The following is a 17,814-nucleotide window of genomic DNA, read 5'->3' as shown; positions in this document are numbered from 1 at the left end:
CAATATTAAATAATTTAAAAAATCATTCATAATCTAAAAAAAATTCAGAATATGTACATACTTTTTACTAAGATGTCTAGAAACGTCAGATTTCTTAAAACCATCGAGACTATACAACCTTTTCGCAAGTCTGATAGCGGAAGGCATATCGACCGCTTTAGGTGAATAGTGAAAACTATGAAGACTTTCTACATCACTTTCATCTTCCGAAGATAACGGAGACGATTTATTATTAGATATCTCCCGAAAACCGTCTTCTTCGTGTTCTAAATCTTGTAATACGTCATTCGATACCTAAAATGATAAATTAACCCATCAACCATTTGTTTTATACACCACAATGCAACACTACAAAATGATAAATTAAAGCTCCCGGTGGTAATACTAAAATAAACATGACACTTGTCACAAAAAAAAACACAATCACCTGATAACTATCGCTATCTTCTTTCAACGTCGACATACTATCACTCTGTCTATGTCTATCCTTATCGGGTCCTTTCACTTGTATCACAATTCGATGATCACTACCGTCCGAATTACCACTACCCATCGAATTACTGTTATGTACTCTAACATGCCTCTGTCGAGGTTCTGACACTAACAAAGTACTGTCACTATCACTATGATCACTAATTTCCATAACGCAATCTCGTAAACCGACTATATCATCGTCATGATAATCTGGACTGGAAATATTCGATACCGCTTCTGAAACACTGTAATCGCCGCCTCCCGGTAGTTGCCCCGTAGGTCCATTAGAAAGACCGTATGGAGTTCGTTTTGATCCTACAAAAAAAATTACAATTAAATAATTATTCACTCCAAAAAAATTTAATAACTAGGTAATCACGTGATTATGTCATATATATATACCTGAAATACCTGAATGGCTGGACATCACAGAGGAAGACACTGAAGTAGGCGAAGCGGGAGATCCGGTAGAATGTAACGGACTCGAAGATGTCGGAGAAGCGTTGCTATGCGAAGAGCTACTTCCGTTCGATAGCGCATGAGCGAATTTGTGTTGATCGGAAATCGGTGCATTGTAAGTCCAAACGATGCGATCGCTGTCGCTGTTACAATTTCCCGTTGCGGAATCGGGTCGTGTATCGAGTAACGTGTTCAGAGAGCTCGTAACATCTTCGTCTGCTTCCGAATTGGCGACGCTCACGTTGTAAAGATCGTTTTGACCTTGAAGTTGGTCCTAAGTAGAAAATAAATGACGTCATAATCGAGTACGTAACTATTTTGACAACTTCATTCATAATATGTTTTGTTATTTTACTTATCATCAATAAAATCTGAAATCTAACGTGATAATTTCGATTTGGCAACACTGTGAGAGTTAATTTTATCGTTTGAGCATCTATAATTTTTTTATTCACTAGATGCTTTAATAAGTATTAAGTTCAATAACAAATAGTTGCGGGTTACAATTACAATTATTTTGTGTATTATTTTATAATTAAATGTTCTTCAAGACATATTTTATAGGTTATGTATACAAAATTATTAATAAAGAGTCGCTTCGTTGAGCAATTTTAATATTTGTGTCGTATTTGTAGCTGTATGTCAAAAGTGTGAATGAAATCACTGCTCGTTTATTTGGGGAAATTACATTCTAAACGTTGGTAGACGTTGTACAAACAGTATTTTTGTTTTTATCTTTACCGTTTCACATTATTATAAGACAAAACAAAATTTATAAATTAATGTTTGAATGTTTAACATTTTTTTTTTAATTTCATCTGTCATTTTTTTTTTGTTTTTATAGTTGATCTGAAATTCTAGAATAGTCTTTTGTAACTGTGTAATTATATAAGCAAAGTCTTCATTATATAAAAAAGAAGAATAATCCATCTACCATATTTAAAAAAAAAACAACAAATAGTAGTACTTGATACAAAGGGAGAGGTTCACTATTTTGAGGTTATGTTTGGAAAGTTTTGTTGCGGTGGTTTTTCTGTGATTTTTTGTACTTACAGACACTTTTAAGCGTGCATTGGAGCTTGGTAATTTTTTAGAAACTTATTTCAAGAATTAAGTGACGGTAAGTGTGTATCTTCAAATCTATCTTGATTAATATGTTGGTGATTCATTATACTTTTAACAAAACATTTTTACAACAAAAATAAGAATAAAATTCAAAAATTATAAAAAATATGATAAAATAAGCAATTATTACAAAGTAAAAGGAACTTTTAGAACCTTAGATAGCTCGAATATAATTAAAAAAAGAAAAATTCAATAAAATGGCCAACTGATATGGTGTTCTTATCATTTGCACTCATTTGGATATTTTTAGTTTTTTTTCTTATTATTGAATGAATGAAAATGGCTTAGTACATGTAACAGTCCCTTTATATTGAAAAAAAGTAATAATAAAAATGGTTAAAAACAGTTAGATATTGTCATATTCACAATTACCAATAAAAATTTAACAAAAGGGTAAAAATGGACAAGTAGATGTCTTTTTTCGAATATTTTTCCATCAAAATCTTTTTAACAATAAAGTAAATTAATTAGAATACAAAGTATAATCTTCGCATTCATATTTTGAAATGCATTGATTATAGTTTAAGTAAAATGGTTTTTACAACAAAAATGAGGATAAAATTTGGAAAACATCAAAAAGAATTTGAAAAAGATTAGCCTAAAAGCAATTATTTTAATCTAAAAGGAAGTTATCAACTTTGAATAACAGGAATAAATCAAAATAACAAAAATTCAAAAAATAATCAACTGATGGTTTTTTTATTTCTTGCATACATTTTTAGTATCTTTTTGTAGTTTCTTATCAAAAAAATCATTTGAAGAGTGGTTAGAAACATTTAAATCCTGTAATACTTACATTTTAATATTGAAATTTACCAAAAAATAGAAATATAGAACTCTTTTTCTGAATATTTTTCTGTAAACATTTTAAAAAACAAAACAAGCCAATTAGGACACAAAGCAACGCCTTATGACATTGAATATTTTCCAATACATGTTGGTTATTCATTATAATTCAAGTTGAATTTGGGATTTATCAAGTTGAAAAATATGATCAGAAAAGCAATATTTACAATCTAAACATCATATTCATATTTTGAAATTGAAATTTACTAAAAAAGTGAAAATGTAAATATAGAAATCTTTTTTTTGAATATTTTTGAATCGAAACCTTTTTAAAAACAAAACAAACCAATAAGAACGCCTTCATAACATTGAATATATCAAAACTATGAGTTTATGATAAAAAGTATCAAACATAATTTGTAACAGCAAATGTTTTCTCAAACGGATCAATTAAAAAGACCATACTGTTACATGGACTGGGTCTTCAGTTGAGAAAGTATGATAACAACTAAAAGGATTAAAATCAGAACAATGTTGCACAAGTCTATATTCCTTTGGCTCCTTAAATGACTTTAGAGGAATCAAAAACCATATTTATAATATAAAATAAATATATAGATAAATATAATATAAAATGGATAATGCTAAAACAAAAATATCTAGGGTTTCAATATCTTTTCAGTGAATTATTTTCTATTTAAATCACTGTACTATTGATTTACTTGTGATTATACTTTAACCGAAATTGATTGATGTTAAGTTTGCTTAATGGTTCATAAATCAATTTATCTGTAAAAAAAAACATTTAAAACGTTAATATATTAATACCTCTCAACAGAAACAAATCTGTCTATCAGACCTTCACCTATTTTAAACCAATTATTCATTTTATTTATATTATCATCCATCAAACCGTTTCAAATTATTTCGAACCCATATAATTCCATATTAATATTTAAACGGTAGTTGTATCCATAAAAGGATAAGTAATAGAAAGTAGAATCTATAAGTTGATGGGTAGTTTGCTCAATTAAAATATTCAATAATGATAATTAATTATATGTCGTGTCGTACGTGTAATAAGAATATTTCCAGGTTTGCGGTTATTTTTAATAACTATACCATCAACTTATATTTGAGTACTGAAATAAAGTTTCGTTATCTTTAAGAAAACTAAAAGGACTTTACCTCTGATCTACTTGTTCTTACGTAATTGTAAGAATCAACGGGAGACGGTTGATGTTGATCTCTTTTGTTGGCACTAATAGGGGAAGTAGAAGCTGAATTTGGACCAGTTTTAGTAGCGTTACGTCCCAAATCTGATTCGTTGGGACTGTTTGGTACCGAGGTATGCTGTTGATGCCTTAGATGATGGGCGTGACTATTGTGATATCTCAGATTCTCCATCTGTAACAAAATCTATCAACTTATCGATGTAATAAGAGTCTGGTGAAATTAATCGGACTCGAAGATGTCAGAAAGTAGTAGTTTTTTTTGCTGATAACTGATATTGATTTTAGACCTCTTCTACTTATTAAGGGACTTTTAATTTCGGGACTTATAACAATAAATATAGTGAATTGTAAAATTTTATCAAATAATAGATCACATGCATATAAAAATTATAGTCAATTTTGGAAATAAAAATAAACGAGAGGAATAACCCATTAAGTAACATCATAAACCATACAGTTACATGGATTATTTTGAAATTTTGTGAGGTTATGATGAAGATTTTCAAAAAATGTTTGTACTAGCAATTTTTCTTAAATGAAAATCAATTTTGGGAATAAAAATGAAAGAAGGCAATAACCAAATAAGATAACGTCATAAACCATACAGTTGGATGGATTCTTTTGGAATTTTGTGAGGTTATGATGAAGATTTTCAAAAAATATTTGTACCAACAGTTTTTCCTTAAATAGAAATCAATTTTCGGAATAAAAATAAGAGAAGGGAATAACCAAATGAGGTTATATCTTAAACTATACATTTATATGGATTATTTTGAAATTTTGGGAGATTTTTGAAAATATTTTAAAAATATTTCGCCCCCAGGGTGTCCGACATTTACTTCGTCTTCTAGAACCTCTTTGAAAATTCGTTATGAAATTGTCCAAATATATATCCTGTGAGTTTTCGAGATCGCTGATCACGAATATCTCGACGGCGATTACCTATAAGGTACCTGGTGTCCGAGATGGCTGGTTTATACGTCATTTCATTGAGCCCTGTATAAATTCGTTGTTAAATTGACTAAATATATACTTCGTGGAGGTTTTAGATATCGCTGAATACGACAGCGATGACCTGTGAGATACCTGGTGCCCGGTGTGACTGGTACCTCATGGTAACTCCGTATTTCATAAGAAAGTGCCGAGTTATACATCGGGGACAGTTGTGAAAAACGATAAGGACCACTCGGATTAGAATTTATCTTCCCGAAGAATAAAAATGGAAAGGGTTTACTCCCGAATCTCCCTTACAACTTAGGAGAGAGGAAGGTCGCGAAACCACGACTCTAAATACGATGAAGACCTGTCGGAATGATAGGGGATGGTGGAATGTCTTCACATCTATCTGTGTATTTATCCACGAGCGCGTTTCTTAGCTTATTTTAGGCCGGTACTTCGTTCTGATAAGAGCTTCCCCAATGAGCAACGTTTTTATCATTAAATTGTCCGAATACCTCAACGAATGAAAAAATAAAAATAAGAAAATAAAAAAGAAATCGTGAAATCTTTCGTTGTTAAGTGGAGTGAATTGAAAGTAAATATGTGTAGGTGATTAAATACCTTCTTCTGTTGCTTAGGTACAATGGTTGTAGTCTGCGGCATTCTCGATATATTCAAAATATGTTCACCGGTCATCATATATGCCTCGAATTTCGGTTGCCCGTGTGTCTTCGATTTGTTAATGAATTCATTGGTGTATGCAGCCAATGGTTGCCATTGTAATCGTTCGTTTTGTTCGCTCTCAAACGGTCGCAGTTGATCTTCTTCGTGATGGTCTTGATGAAGGAGAGGTTCTTGTTCCGCACAACTACCATTTGTTGTTGAACCATGTCGTACCAAAGCATTTTGTGTCTATAATATAGAATTTAGATATTTCTATAAAATTTTGACTTAAGAACAGCTCTTGAACAAAACTACATAAGATCTAAAGTATTTTCTCAGGAACAGCAGCAAATCTAGTTGACTCACTAGGATTCTACAACGAATTTAGGAAAAAAGGGGATCGATATGAACAAACGAATTTTGTATTGGCTCTGGATCATTCAAAAAGGAAGAATTCTTTTCAAATTTTAAATTATTTCATTTGTCAAACAGTATGGATTGCCTATTTCGCTGGCATTCTTCAGTTTCATTGCTGTTCATCATCAAGACAAAATAAAGTAGTTCCGATACACCAATGTTTGTTGAGATCAATATGAAATTTTTTTGTGTAATTTGATTGGTATCGCCAGATTTATCACAGTAGTTCAAATGTACCAAAAAGAAAAATTCTCTTCAAACTCTCACTTGCAATCATTCAATCCCCCAAACAGTACAAATGGTCTATATAATAAGCATTTATCAGCATTTATTGCTTTTCTTCTACAACAAAATCTCCTCGATCTCTAACACAACTAACAGGAATTCTCTTCAAAGGCCTCGGTCGTTATTATATTTTAGTTTTAATGCAAAAACGCTGTTCAGCGTCAACAGAAACTCCCATACAACATAAAGTAGTTCAAATGTACCAATTTTCGTTTTCAAATTTCATTAATAAGAAGAGTGTCGATTTCAGATGTCGTTTGAGAAGCCGATCAGGCGCTTTGACTTGAACCCTTTGATGTCATGATTCAAGCTATGAGGCTTGTCCAAGTGTTTAAACCGTGCAGGGCACTCACAGATGACGTGGTCCGAAGGTTCATATCGACTTCATTTTTTAGATCGTTGTACTACCATCCGCCTTAATTCGCTGATTTTGTTTCGTACGATTTCTATCTGTTTCCTAAGGTGAAACCTACATTGAAGTGAATAAAATTGGGGTCAGTTGAAGCTGTGAGAAAAGCTGCAAGCGTACTGCGTGAGATATTCACATTGAAAGTTACTCAGTTTCGTTATTTACCAGCCGCACCTTTTATAAGACTTGTTTTATAGTAATCTAATGATGATAGTTTGGACTTTCGCATCAATTTTGAGAATAGAAAAAGTTTTAGTGTATTTTGTTTATTATAACTCAAGTCAACAACACCAACCAATCCATAGCAACGAAATATTTAATTTACGATAATATATTGAACTTTTTCTATCAATATGTCGATATAAAACTAAGTATTTGTTATTCTTATAAATAAATATTGATAACATTACCTTATGAACTGCCGGTTCTGGTTTCTTAGAATTAGAAAGTGAGGTTATGTTAGTAGTGTGAACAGCGGGTAGTTTAGAGGTTTTTTCTATATCGCAAAGATGTTTGTGGACCGTCGCTTTGATTTTTGGATCTAGAAATAATAAAATGTGTATGAAAGAATTATGAAAGATGGGAAATAAGACATTATTACCTCGTTTAATTTTCAACGTAACTGGGTCTGAAGATAGTCGCAGACATTTGAGAACTAAACGGGAAATATAAAAATTAAATTAATTAATTCGGTAGCGTGTTTAAAATTTCATATAGAAAAGTTGCTTAGAATTTATTGACTTCATGCAATTTACCTTCTTTCGTACTAAATCGTATCACATCGGTTTCGTTAACTTTTAAAATTACATCTCCAACTTCTACCTGTAACAAGAAAAACAATAATTTTTACTAAAACACTCAATTTTCGACCTTTAAGAGCGGATTGTAGAAGGCGAACCTGCTCAAAAAAAGACGAAGAGGATTTCATTGACTTTTTTAACTTTGCGCAGCTTCGTTTATTGCTTAGGACCGTTGTCAAGCAAGCAATATAAATTTTCTACTGATCAGGCGCTGGGTAGAACGTACTACATCTTCCTTTAATATTTTTTTATAGCCTTCTTTCTTCAAAACCCCCCCAAATTATGACCGTTTCTACCAAAAACCTCAAACTTTGACTCATCACTACATAAAAAACTCTCTCCCACTCTACCGTTCCAAAAAGTCCAGCTTCTCTCAGTCTCCTTTTCACTGTAGAAGCACTCAAAGGCTGATCGCTAGATTCATTGATCCAAACTGCTAACTCTGGGTCCGTGAGTCATCGATACGAACACTGGTTGGTTGTCGGGTGCACAGCCAAGTTGAACGTCAGAACGAGATGTTTCACTTCGCCCCTTTTACGTTACATTTGAACTACTGCATCAGCAAAACGACCGCATCTCACAAATACGGAAAATAGACTAGTCGCAAAAGAAAAATTTAAAATTTACCTCGATTTTCAATGAAATTTGTTTTAAACAGCACATGTCACCGACAGTTAAGGATACGAGAACAAGTAAATAAATCCATGACTGAGTATATAAACTTCTTAAGTTTTCGTATCTGTCGTTTGACTCCTCGTTTAAACAAACTGCGCATACTTATCTAAAAAAAAACCATCAATCTACACAGGTCAATCAATCAAAACTGATGTAAACCTAACCTAATCGAAGCTAGGGTAAACCTAACCGAATAATTAAACATAAACGAATTGAAGCTAACGTCAACCTAATATAATCGAAACTAAAGTAAACCTCCCAACCAAAAACCAACAAAAACTAATCGAATCGAAACTAAAGTAAACCTAACCTAATCGAAGCTGAACTAAACCTAACCTAATCGATACTAAAGTAAACCTAACCTAACCAAAAATCAACAAAACCTAATAGAAACGAAGCTAAAGTAAACCTAACCTAACCAAAAGCCAACAAAAACTAATCGAAACGAAGCTAAAGTAAACCTAACCTAATCGAAGCTAAAATAAACAACAACCGAATAATTACTCATAAACGAATCGAAGTTAAAGTAAACCTAACTTAATCAAAACCAACGACAACCTAATCGACTCGATGCTAACCTAATCCAAATCGTAATCGAAACGAAGCTAAAGTAAACCTAACCTATTCGAAGCTGAAGTAAACCTAACCTAATCGAAGCTAAAGTAAATATAACCGAATAATTACTCATAAACGAATCGAAGTTAAAGTAAACCTAACTTAATCAAAACCAACGTCAATCTAATCGACTCGACGCTAAAGTAAACCTAACCTAATCCAAATCGTAATCGAAGCGAAGCTAAAGTAAACCTAACCTATTCGAAGCTGAAGTAAACTCAACCTAACCATAAGATTGATCTGTTTCTTGGTCTCCTTAACAACATCAAGAGACAATTCTAAACTCGAATGCAATAAAGGTTGAATATGAAAATTGTTTTATAACATCATGGCGCAGTCAGTAGGATAGTAAAAAAATTTGCGTGAAAAATTATAGAACAAGAATCAACTAACCTTGAAGGATGCTGTAGACGTATGAACTAGCCGAAACACAAATTAAAACAGTAGAACAACAAATTCCGAGTACAGGTGATGCTATCAAACAAACAAAACGTATAAAACAACTAAAGGATTAAATTCTCATATCATGACAAATAACCAGTGGTATCTCTACACGAAAGGCACCACTCGAACTACTCGAGTGTACTCTTGTGGTCGCTGTTGATGCTGATGAAATGACAATAATATCGTTACTGTTTTGTTAAAATTGTTTTCTAGTGCCCCAAAATCCGCTAATCGGTATCGAATCTCGATTCAAATGACTCTAGTTCACATGGGAGGAATCGATTTGATCGACCAATTAATCGTGAAAAGGGAATCGACATATAACAAATAATAATTTATTTATGTAAGAAATGCAATGTTTCACCCCACCCGAAATGTTTTTTTAACTATAAAATATACAACTATGAATATATATATATATATATATGGATTAATAACTTTTTTTATTGATAAAAATAATTTCAAAAGTATTTGATGTAAATAAAAGATTTGGGCATTGAATAATGGGTTAAACAAATAAAATTGCTTCTCGTATACAATTCAACTTTATTTTTATCATTTCGTGTATAGAAAAAGGGAAAAACATAAAAAAAACGTAATAAATTATTATCGATTATAAGATTTAATTTCTTATTATTAAAACTTTTATTTGTCTGCAATTGGGCTGCATTCATATCTTTTTCTTCAATTCCCTTTTTCTATTTAACCCGTACAAACACCTGACCCTTATTCGTTCAGTTGTAAACAAACTTGGTTTTATAGTATGGGGGATTATTAAATATTTTTTTGTCCAAATGGCGAATTAATTAATAATCAGAAATATAGACATGTAGTAAACATTCGATAATAGTATAAATGAAAAAGAACATAAATACGTAATGCTGAATCAATCGCAGGGGCATTATTCTCCATTAAGATCAATACACATTTTCACGCGCTTTATTTTTGATCTGCGGGAAAAAGAAGAAATCATTGAGTGCTAAACAAGGACTGTACGGCGGATGCCACATCAATTCGATGTTTTAGACTGTTCAAAAACGTTTTTGTTTGAATTAATATGTGACAGCTCGCATTGTCGTGGTGAAGAATGATTCATCTTCCCCTATTAGTTTCCCTGATCTTTATTAAACAACTGTCCTGTGAGGAACGAGATATTCAACTCTCAAGCCCATACGGGAAAGATCGACGGAAGGAGAGGACCAGGGCGTAAACTACATTCCTGGCTACGGAATATAAGAGACTGGTGTCGAATTCAGGGTACGGCAACAATTTTTCGTCGTGTAGAAGAGGTTTGTCTTCAGATAATAGATTGGACGTTTTGAACAAGAGAACACCTACACGCTGCAAAGTGTATGGTACTTGTAGAAGAAGAAGAAGAAGATGTTTCCGAATAATTCCGGCAAACAAATTCTGATGTATCATTCAAAATTGACCGTTCCACTTTGCTCTAATGGGAAGATGGCGACACGAACTTATTTTTGAATAAATAACTCAAATAGCAGTCGTATGACATGTTTTGAGTTTGAATTTACGGAACAATTGTGAGCAAAAAAAAGCGGAAAAGAGGTCCAACGGCCCCAAGCTTTGATTCGCTAGTTTTTAGATCCTTTCTGATGTTCACACCCGCCTTATTCGACAGATTTAGCACAATGTGACAAGATCTTTCCGAAAATGTAAAATGTACTTTCAACACAAATACAGAGGCAGGTAGGATTTTCTAAAATATGAACTCCGGAATCGAAATTCTTTGGTAAATATACATCTGCTTATACAAAAAGTGTAAAAGTGTAAAAGAAAAATTTTCAACAAAAGAGGGCAACGCTAGTTTTTAGAAGCCTCCTGCTGTCCACACTCTCCTTACTCGCCACATTTAGCAACATACGGCTTTTCGAAAATGGAAAATTTACTTTTAACAAACATACAAACAAGCCTTCTAATGTGAGTACTTTGAAGGACATTAATTCAAGTTTTTTTTGTATTATTTTACTTTGTTTTTAATAAAACTTTTTGAGAATCCCTTGTAATTACATTACCTGTTAATGGTTAGTACTAATGTTTCGCCTTGTTCCTAAATTTCCCATATTTTATTAGTTTTCGTGGGGTGTGTCGCCTACCCTCATACCACGTGCACGATATACTCGTCCAGTGCCCTCTCTCCCCTATCCTGTCTTCCTCTATGTCAGAGTGCTTGTACCGATTCCACCTGGACTTTATTAAAAATAGAAAAATTTTATACCCACGTAACGTCGACCCGGACATGACGTCATCGTCAGAAAGGAATTGTTTGTAATTCTCAGAGGAAATAGAACAAAGAAAATAACGAAGGGTACATCTAACCAAACAAGGAAATTTCTTGTTTACTTAGAAAGCGTAAATAACAAATTACAAGTATTAAATTCGGAATTTTCTGTTAAATTCTTTATTAGTATTTATTATTTTTTTAATTTTTAATTTTATATCCCTTTAAGCATCTCACCCTATCATTCAGAATGTTAGAGATACTCTAACCTGAAAATCCCTCTTCTGCTAGTGAAACTTTGAAGTTACGAAATAAAAAATAGATAAAAGTCGCTGTGGGTTAGTTCTGGAAAACACGATAACTGGTGAAGTAATTCGAATTGCAAGGCCAACGGAGTGTGATCTGGCGGGAAAGAAAAGTCGATGGAACCGTTTTTGACTTTTTTGGCAAAAAATCTGCCTCATTTTGCTTGATCCACGTCAATAAGATCTAAGAAATGTCCGTTCGAACGCACTTTTGGTCCAAAATGATCAAATTCGACACCCAACGCGTGAATAGCTCACGCCTGCGTCCGTATATAACAAATGTGTTCTTTTGACAAGCTGATAGCTCTCTTCTAAGTCTCTAACCTTAATCCTATAGTCGTACAGTATCATTTGATGGAGTTTTTGGCCGCCTGACACGCTCAACACGTTTGAGCTGCCGAAAACTTTACTCTCTGTACACAGTATCTACTCGTTCATTAACTTATGTTGATACGTGCTGATATTTTCAAGTAGGGGTTGGTAACTTTTTAAGCAACACTCATAGCCTCTACAGATTCGATTTTGGACGAGGGAGTATTTACCTTATACCGAAGAAACTCAATAAAACTGAAACCCGTCTACAAGTTACACATTTCTGTTATTCTGTTCTGATGTTTTCTTGAATCTGATCTTTTCTAGTTTGTTCTTCAACTGGTTTCTAGAAATTTCTTTATCATGCACTCCGCTTATCTAAGATTACAAATATAAAGTTGAAATTTTTGCCTCCAAACACATATAAACCCCAACGTTGGAACCAAGGCATTATTCAGTCCTTCAAAGAGCTCAATTTCTGGAATGGGTTATCATGAAAGCACGAACCTCTGGGCATACGTTGGCATCGTCAACAGCTGCTCTATTAAATGCTTTGAATACTGTTCTCTGGATCAATTCCGCTCGAAATAAAGCCACGATTAAGAATTGCTTCAAGAAAGCTGGATTTTTATTGCTACAACATCGGTGCAAGAGAATGAGCTTTCCCTCTCTCAAGACCCAGAGGAAATCTTCAATTAGATACTCTCTCTAATTAAGCACAGATTAGACACAGAAATAGACGATGTAGCAGAAGGTGTCTAAAGTGATGACGAAACTGAAAAATTTATCGGAAATAGTTATTTGTATGCTACTTTGTTGAACGAGTCCAACAAAGTAGTATTTCAGCCGCGGCGTACACAACATTTTTTACACGACGCATAAGATCCGAAACTTTTTCAATTACACTGAGGAAAGAAAATAAATAATAGAGAATCATAAACATTTTATGTATTGAACGATATAATGTACTTAATGATATTTGCAATGTCAATATTAATTTATTAATTATTTGCAAAAATAATGTTGATTGTACCTCCAGGACAATTATTAGTATTTATTGGATTGGATGCAGATGGAATATGTATATATCTACTAGATGTTGATGCAAAAATTCCTTATAAATAACGTGTATGAAGTTCCAATATTATTGTTTACCATGTTGCCATATCGTATTGAGGTAATTTTAGATATTATATTAGAAGAATTAGGTAACGATAAATTGAAAACAAAAACATTACCAGTCAAGAAAACACAATAATATGGAAGAAATTTAGAAAATTTGACAACATAGATAACGCTATACTTACAAGAGGTATAGATTTAATGGTAATTAAACATAAAAAAGAAGATGATTTCATAAAAAACATCATTTATAAAGGATTGTTTATTATATATTATAATAATACTACTAAAGAAGATAGATTTATTTATTTAAACAATATATTGAAGAGTTTTTACAACAAACTAGCTTTTACCCGCGGCTTCGCTTGCATCGAATCCATTAAATAAGTATCAGAAATCATTATAATAGAAAAGAACGAACTCTGTAGCTATATTAGATCTTTGAATGTAGAAAAATTGCCAAAAACCTACAAAAATCCATAACTCCACATTGAATGTCCGCACCTTGCTCCTCTCCAACTCAACCGATTCAAGTGTTCAAAAACTCAAACGAAAGAAGGTGTTACAGCGAGAGTTCTTGAACCAAAACGAACTCTAGCTATATTAGAACCTGAGATATAGATCTTTGAATGTAGAAAAATTGCCAAAAATCTACAAAAATCCATAACTCCACATTGAATGTCCGCACCTAGCTCCTCTCCAACTCAACCGATTCAAGTGTTCAAAAACTCAAAAGAAAGAAGGTGTTTCAGCAGGTGTTCTTAAACCAAAACGAACTCTGTAGCTATATTAGAACCTGAGATATAGATCTTTGAATGTAGAAAAATTGCCAAAAATCTACAAAAATCCATAACTCCACATTGAATGTCCGCACCTAGCTCCTCTCCAACTCAACCGATTCAAGTGTTCAAAAACTCAAAAGAAAGAAGGTGTTTCAGCGAGTGTTCTTAAACCAAAACGAACTCTGTAGCTATATTAGAACCTGAGATATAGATCTTTGAATGTAGAAAAATTGCCAAAAATCCATAACTCCACATTGAATGTCCGCACCTAGCTCCTCTCCAACTCAACCGATTCAAGTGTTCAAAAACTCAAAAGAAAGAAGGTGTTTTAGCGAGTGTTCTTAAATCAAAACGAACTCTGTAGCTATATTAGAACCTGAGATATAGATCTTTGAATGTAGAAAAATTGCCAAAAACCTACAAATATACATAACTCCACATTGAATGTCCGCGCCTAGCTCCTCTCCAACTCAACCGATTCAAGTGTTCAAAAACTCAAAAGAAAGAAGGTGTTTCAGCGAGTGTTCTTAAACCAAAACGAACTCTGTAGCTATATTAGAACCTGAGATATAGATCTTTGAATGTAGAAAAATTGCCAAAAATCTACAAAAATCCATAACTCCACATTGAATGTCCGCACCTAGCTCCTCTCCATCTCAACCGATTCAAGTGTTCAAAAACTCAAAAGAAAGAAGGTGTTTCAGCGAGTGTTCTTAAACCAAAACGAACTCTGTAGCTATATTAGAACCTGAGATATAGATCTTTGAATGTAGAAAAATTGCCAAAAATCCATAACTCCACATTGAATGTCCGCACCTAGCTCCTCTACAACTCAACCGATTCAAGTGTTCAAAAACTCAAAAGAAAGAAGGTGTTTCAGCAGGTGTTCTTAAACCAAAACGAACTCTGTAGCTATATTAGAACCTGAGATATAGATCTTTGATTGTAGAAAAATTGCCAAAAATCTACAAAAATCCATAACTCCACATTGAATGTCCGCACCTAGCTCCTCTCCAACTCAACCGATTCAAGTGTTCAAAAACTCAAAAGAAAGAAGGTGTTTCAGCGAGTGTTCTTAAATCAAAACGAAGTCTCTATCTTGAATAGAACCTGAGATATTGAGGATAGAACGTGTGTATGTGAAAAACTCCCATAAGTAATGTACAGGGGGAAATCGCATTTGAGTATAACTTGAGAATGGTGAAAATTAGATGAAATCCGATGGTTGATGGCTGATCTGTGCATCAATACCTTTCATTGAAAAAAAAAATTAAGCAAATCGGTTGGGTAGAACGCCTGAACGGACTCGGAATGGAAATCATCAATTTTTTTAATATAGTAGTACAAAGATTATTAAAACTAAAAAAACATCAATTGATTTTATCTGAAGAGGATTTTCGTTTTGTGGAAAGAAACCTAATTCCTTACGTAAAGATAAACGTATTTATTACAATACAAAAAAGAAGAAGAAAACATAAAAATAGCCGTTGAAGAATTTTATGATTATATAATATATACTGAAATTTTAAAAAAAGATTGCTACGAAATAATCTCTGTAAATGTGTTTGTGTCTTCGATAGAATTTGTTGCTTGATTCGTATTTGTGGTGGAAGAATGTATTCTGTTAGGAATTTCAATCTTGTTTGTTATTGAGTCATCTAAATAAGCTTCCGCTACGGTGGAAGCAGCCCACCCACCATGCCTTTTCAACATCTGAAGGTCTGCGCCAGTATCGGCTAAAAGGGACGCTGAGGTGCGTCTAAAACAGTCGCTTGTATAATCTTCTGGATATTGTGATATTACATAGTGTCGTATTAAAGGTAGGAATTCCCACAAGTTGGGTTGAACACTTGGTGTTATGATAGCTGAGAAAGAAATTTGAATTTTAATTTTCTTAATTCATCCCGTCGTAATCCATCTGCCACAGCTATTATTAGACAAATCTAAAAGACAACCACACAACACAAGTTTTTGGTTTTTTTGTTGTTTCTTCAGGAAATTGATCAGTTTTGGATATTTGTTGATGTGAACATCTTGTTTTATTGCGAGATTACTTTTAATCATCGAGAATGTAGACCATAGAGTGGAACTTTTCCAGATTTTAGATTTTTCTGAAAAATAAGCAAGCGCTACGTTTTCCGTGGGGTTTTTCGCCTTTTTCTGGTGACACCACTTCATAAAGAGCTCGAAGTGTTTTTCGTACCTTGCACGAGATTTATCCTACAACGAAATAAGAACGGCCGCATTCCTTTCTTCGGTGAGATCAGGTGGCATGGATTTTCAAGTAACTCGTCATCGCTGATTTTTTTCTTTTTCATCATCATTCATTGTTATCCATTAATTTAGACAAAACTTGGGATAAAACAAATAATTTCAATAAATTAAAAATTTAAGGTTATGCAAAATCATCGAAGTGAAACTGTCAACTGTCAACATTGAAGTGGCTAGAGTCACATTTAAGGAAGTTAAAGTTGTGTACTCCAGAGCGTTCCAAAAGTGTTTTGCAGTACTGATCTGTCACTTTCACTACATGGAACACTCAAAACGCAACTTTCGGTATGTAAATGAATACAGAACGAACAACTTTCAGTTGGCGTCGTCTAAAAAATAATTACCATCCATATTCGGTTGAATCCTTCACGGAAAATCATAAACGTTGAAGAAATTCTGAGTCAACATGAAAATAATGAACAATATTACGAATCAGAGGACGAAGAACATTATAATTGTGATGATGATAGTTTAGATGAATGATAATAATTATGTTCTGCTTTAGTATAAACAATTGTTTATTGTATTGTCTTAAATTAATAAATTGATACGATATTTTAATCAAATGTAATAAAAATGAACTCGAAAAAAAATTTCTTATATTTCCTTCGATTCTATTTATCTTTTTACAACATTAAATTTAAGATATAAATAACATTTATTGTTATATGGACGCTTATTACAGAGTGAAATGATTTAATCGAAGGCTTATTCCCATCGATGAAAATCAAGTCCGTATACAATAAAATTGGTATGCGCGATATTTTTAGGCACGATATTTTCAAAATTTACATAAAAATGAGCAAATTAAAGGAAAAAAAAGTTCTCCGAAATGATGGGGAAATTTTATCCCCCGATCACACTCTTTAAATAGGTAAGCCGGGCCCTTACGGCTGGAGAAAATTGGTAATCCGATTTTTTTTTTCATTAATTCATAAAATTTTCTATCGAATAGACCGTTTTTTAACGAAATCCGCAGTGACGGGAAAACATTTTCGCTTTTTTTTTAAATAATAATTTTTTTTCTTACTTTTTCAGTCAAATATATCGTCGCATTTTGTTCCTCTAATTAATAGCTATCGATTTATATAAAAATTTTGCAATTCCGCGATCACGGGTCTTAAGAGATTGCCGGCTCCCGGACTAAATAGTTCTGGTATAAAAACAACAATGAGATTTGCAAATTCGAAACAGCCTCATAAATTGCACCCTACCCTAACGACATTTTCATTTATTCACCGCGTAACATGTCGTTTGTTGCGGTAATCGATTAAAAACTGTGAAAAAATTGTATTTTTGTTTAAACGCATGCCGTGGCACGTACAACTTTAATTTATTATTTGATAAAAATGTTTGCTACCACTCGAGTTTCGAGATAGAGAAATAAAAACAAACATTTATAATTGGATGTGGATTTATTGTTTTTCAAAATATTCTCCATTGATTTGGACGCATCA

General features: G+C 33.0%; 1 protein-coding gene across 11 annotated transcripts in view; it reads right to left on the bottom strand.

Annotated features, from left to right (window-relative positions):
• The window catches only part of LOC130443429 (PH and SEC7 domain-containing protein), a 57,128-nt gene that overhangs the window by 24,574 nt on the left and 14,740 nt on the right, over nucleotides 1–17,814 (bottom strand). For 5 of the 11 annotated variants that reach the window (XM_056778050.1, XM_056778086.1, XM_056778067.1 and 2 more), the window contains exons 2-9: nucleotides 7,548–7,614; nucleotides 7,394–7,447; nucleotides 7,203–7,333; nucleotides 5,640–5,930; nucleotides 4,033–4,251; nucleotides 877–1,207; nucleotides 428–789; nucleotides 62–294 (exon numbers count right to left, since the gene is read on the bottom strand). In XM_056778050.1, the coding sequence (XP_056634028.1) occupies nucleotides 62–294; nucleotides 428–789; nucleotides 877–1,207; nucleotides 4,033–4,251; nucleotides 5,640–5,930; nucleotides 7,203–7,333; nucleotides 7,394–7,447; nucleotides 7,548–7,614 (1,688 nt within the window). The remainder of the gene's footprint in view (nucleotides 1–61; nucleotides 295–427; nucleotides 790–876; nucleotides 1,208–4,032; nucleotides 4,252–5,639; nucleotides 5,931–7,202; nucleotides 7,334–7,393; nucleotides 7,448–7,547; nucleotides 7,615–17,814) is intronic. The other 6 variants (XM_056778058.1, XM_056778101.1, XM_056778135.1 and 3 more) reach the window with 2 other exon arrangements.

The sequence above is a fragment of the Diorhabda sublineata genome, chromosome 1 (assembly GCF_026230105.1).
Source record: "Diorhabda sublineata isolate icDioSubl1.1 chromosome 1, icDioSubl1.1, whole genome shotgun sequence".
Taxonomy (NCBI): domain Eukaryota; kingdom Metazoa; phylum Arthropoda; class Insecta; order Coleoptera; family Chrysomelidae; genus Diorhabda; species Diorhabda sublineata.
This window is presented reverse-complemented; position numbering and strand designations above follow the sequence as displayed.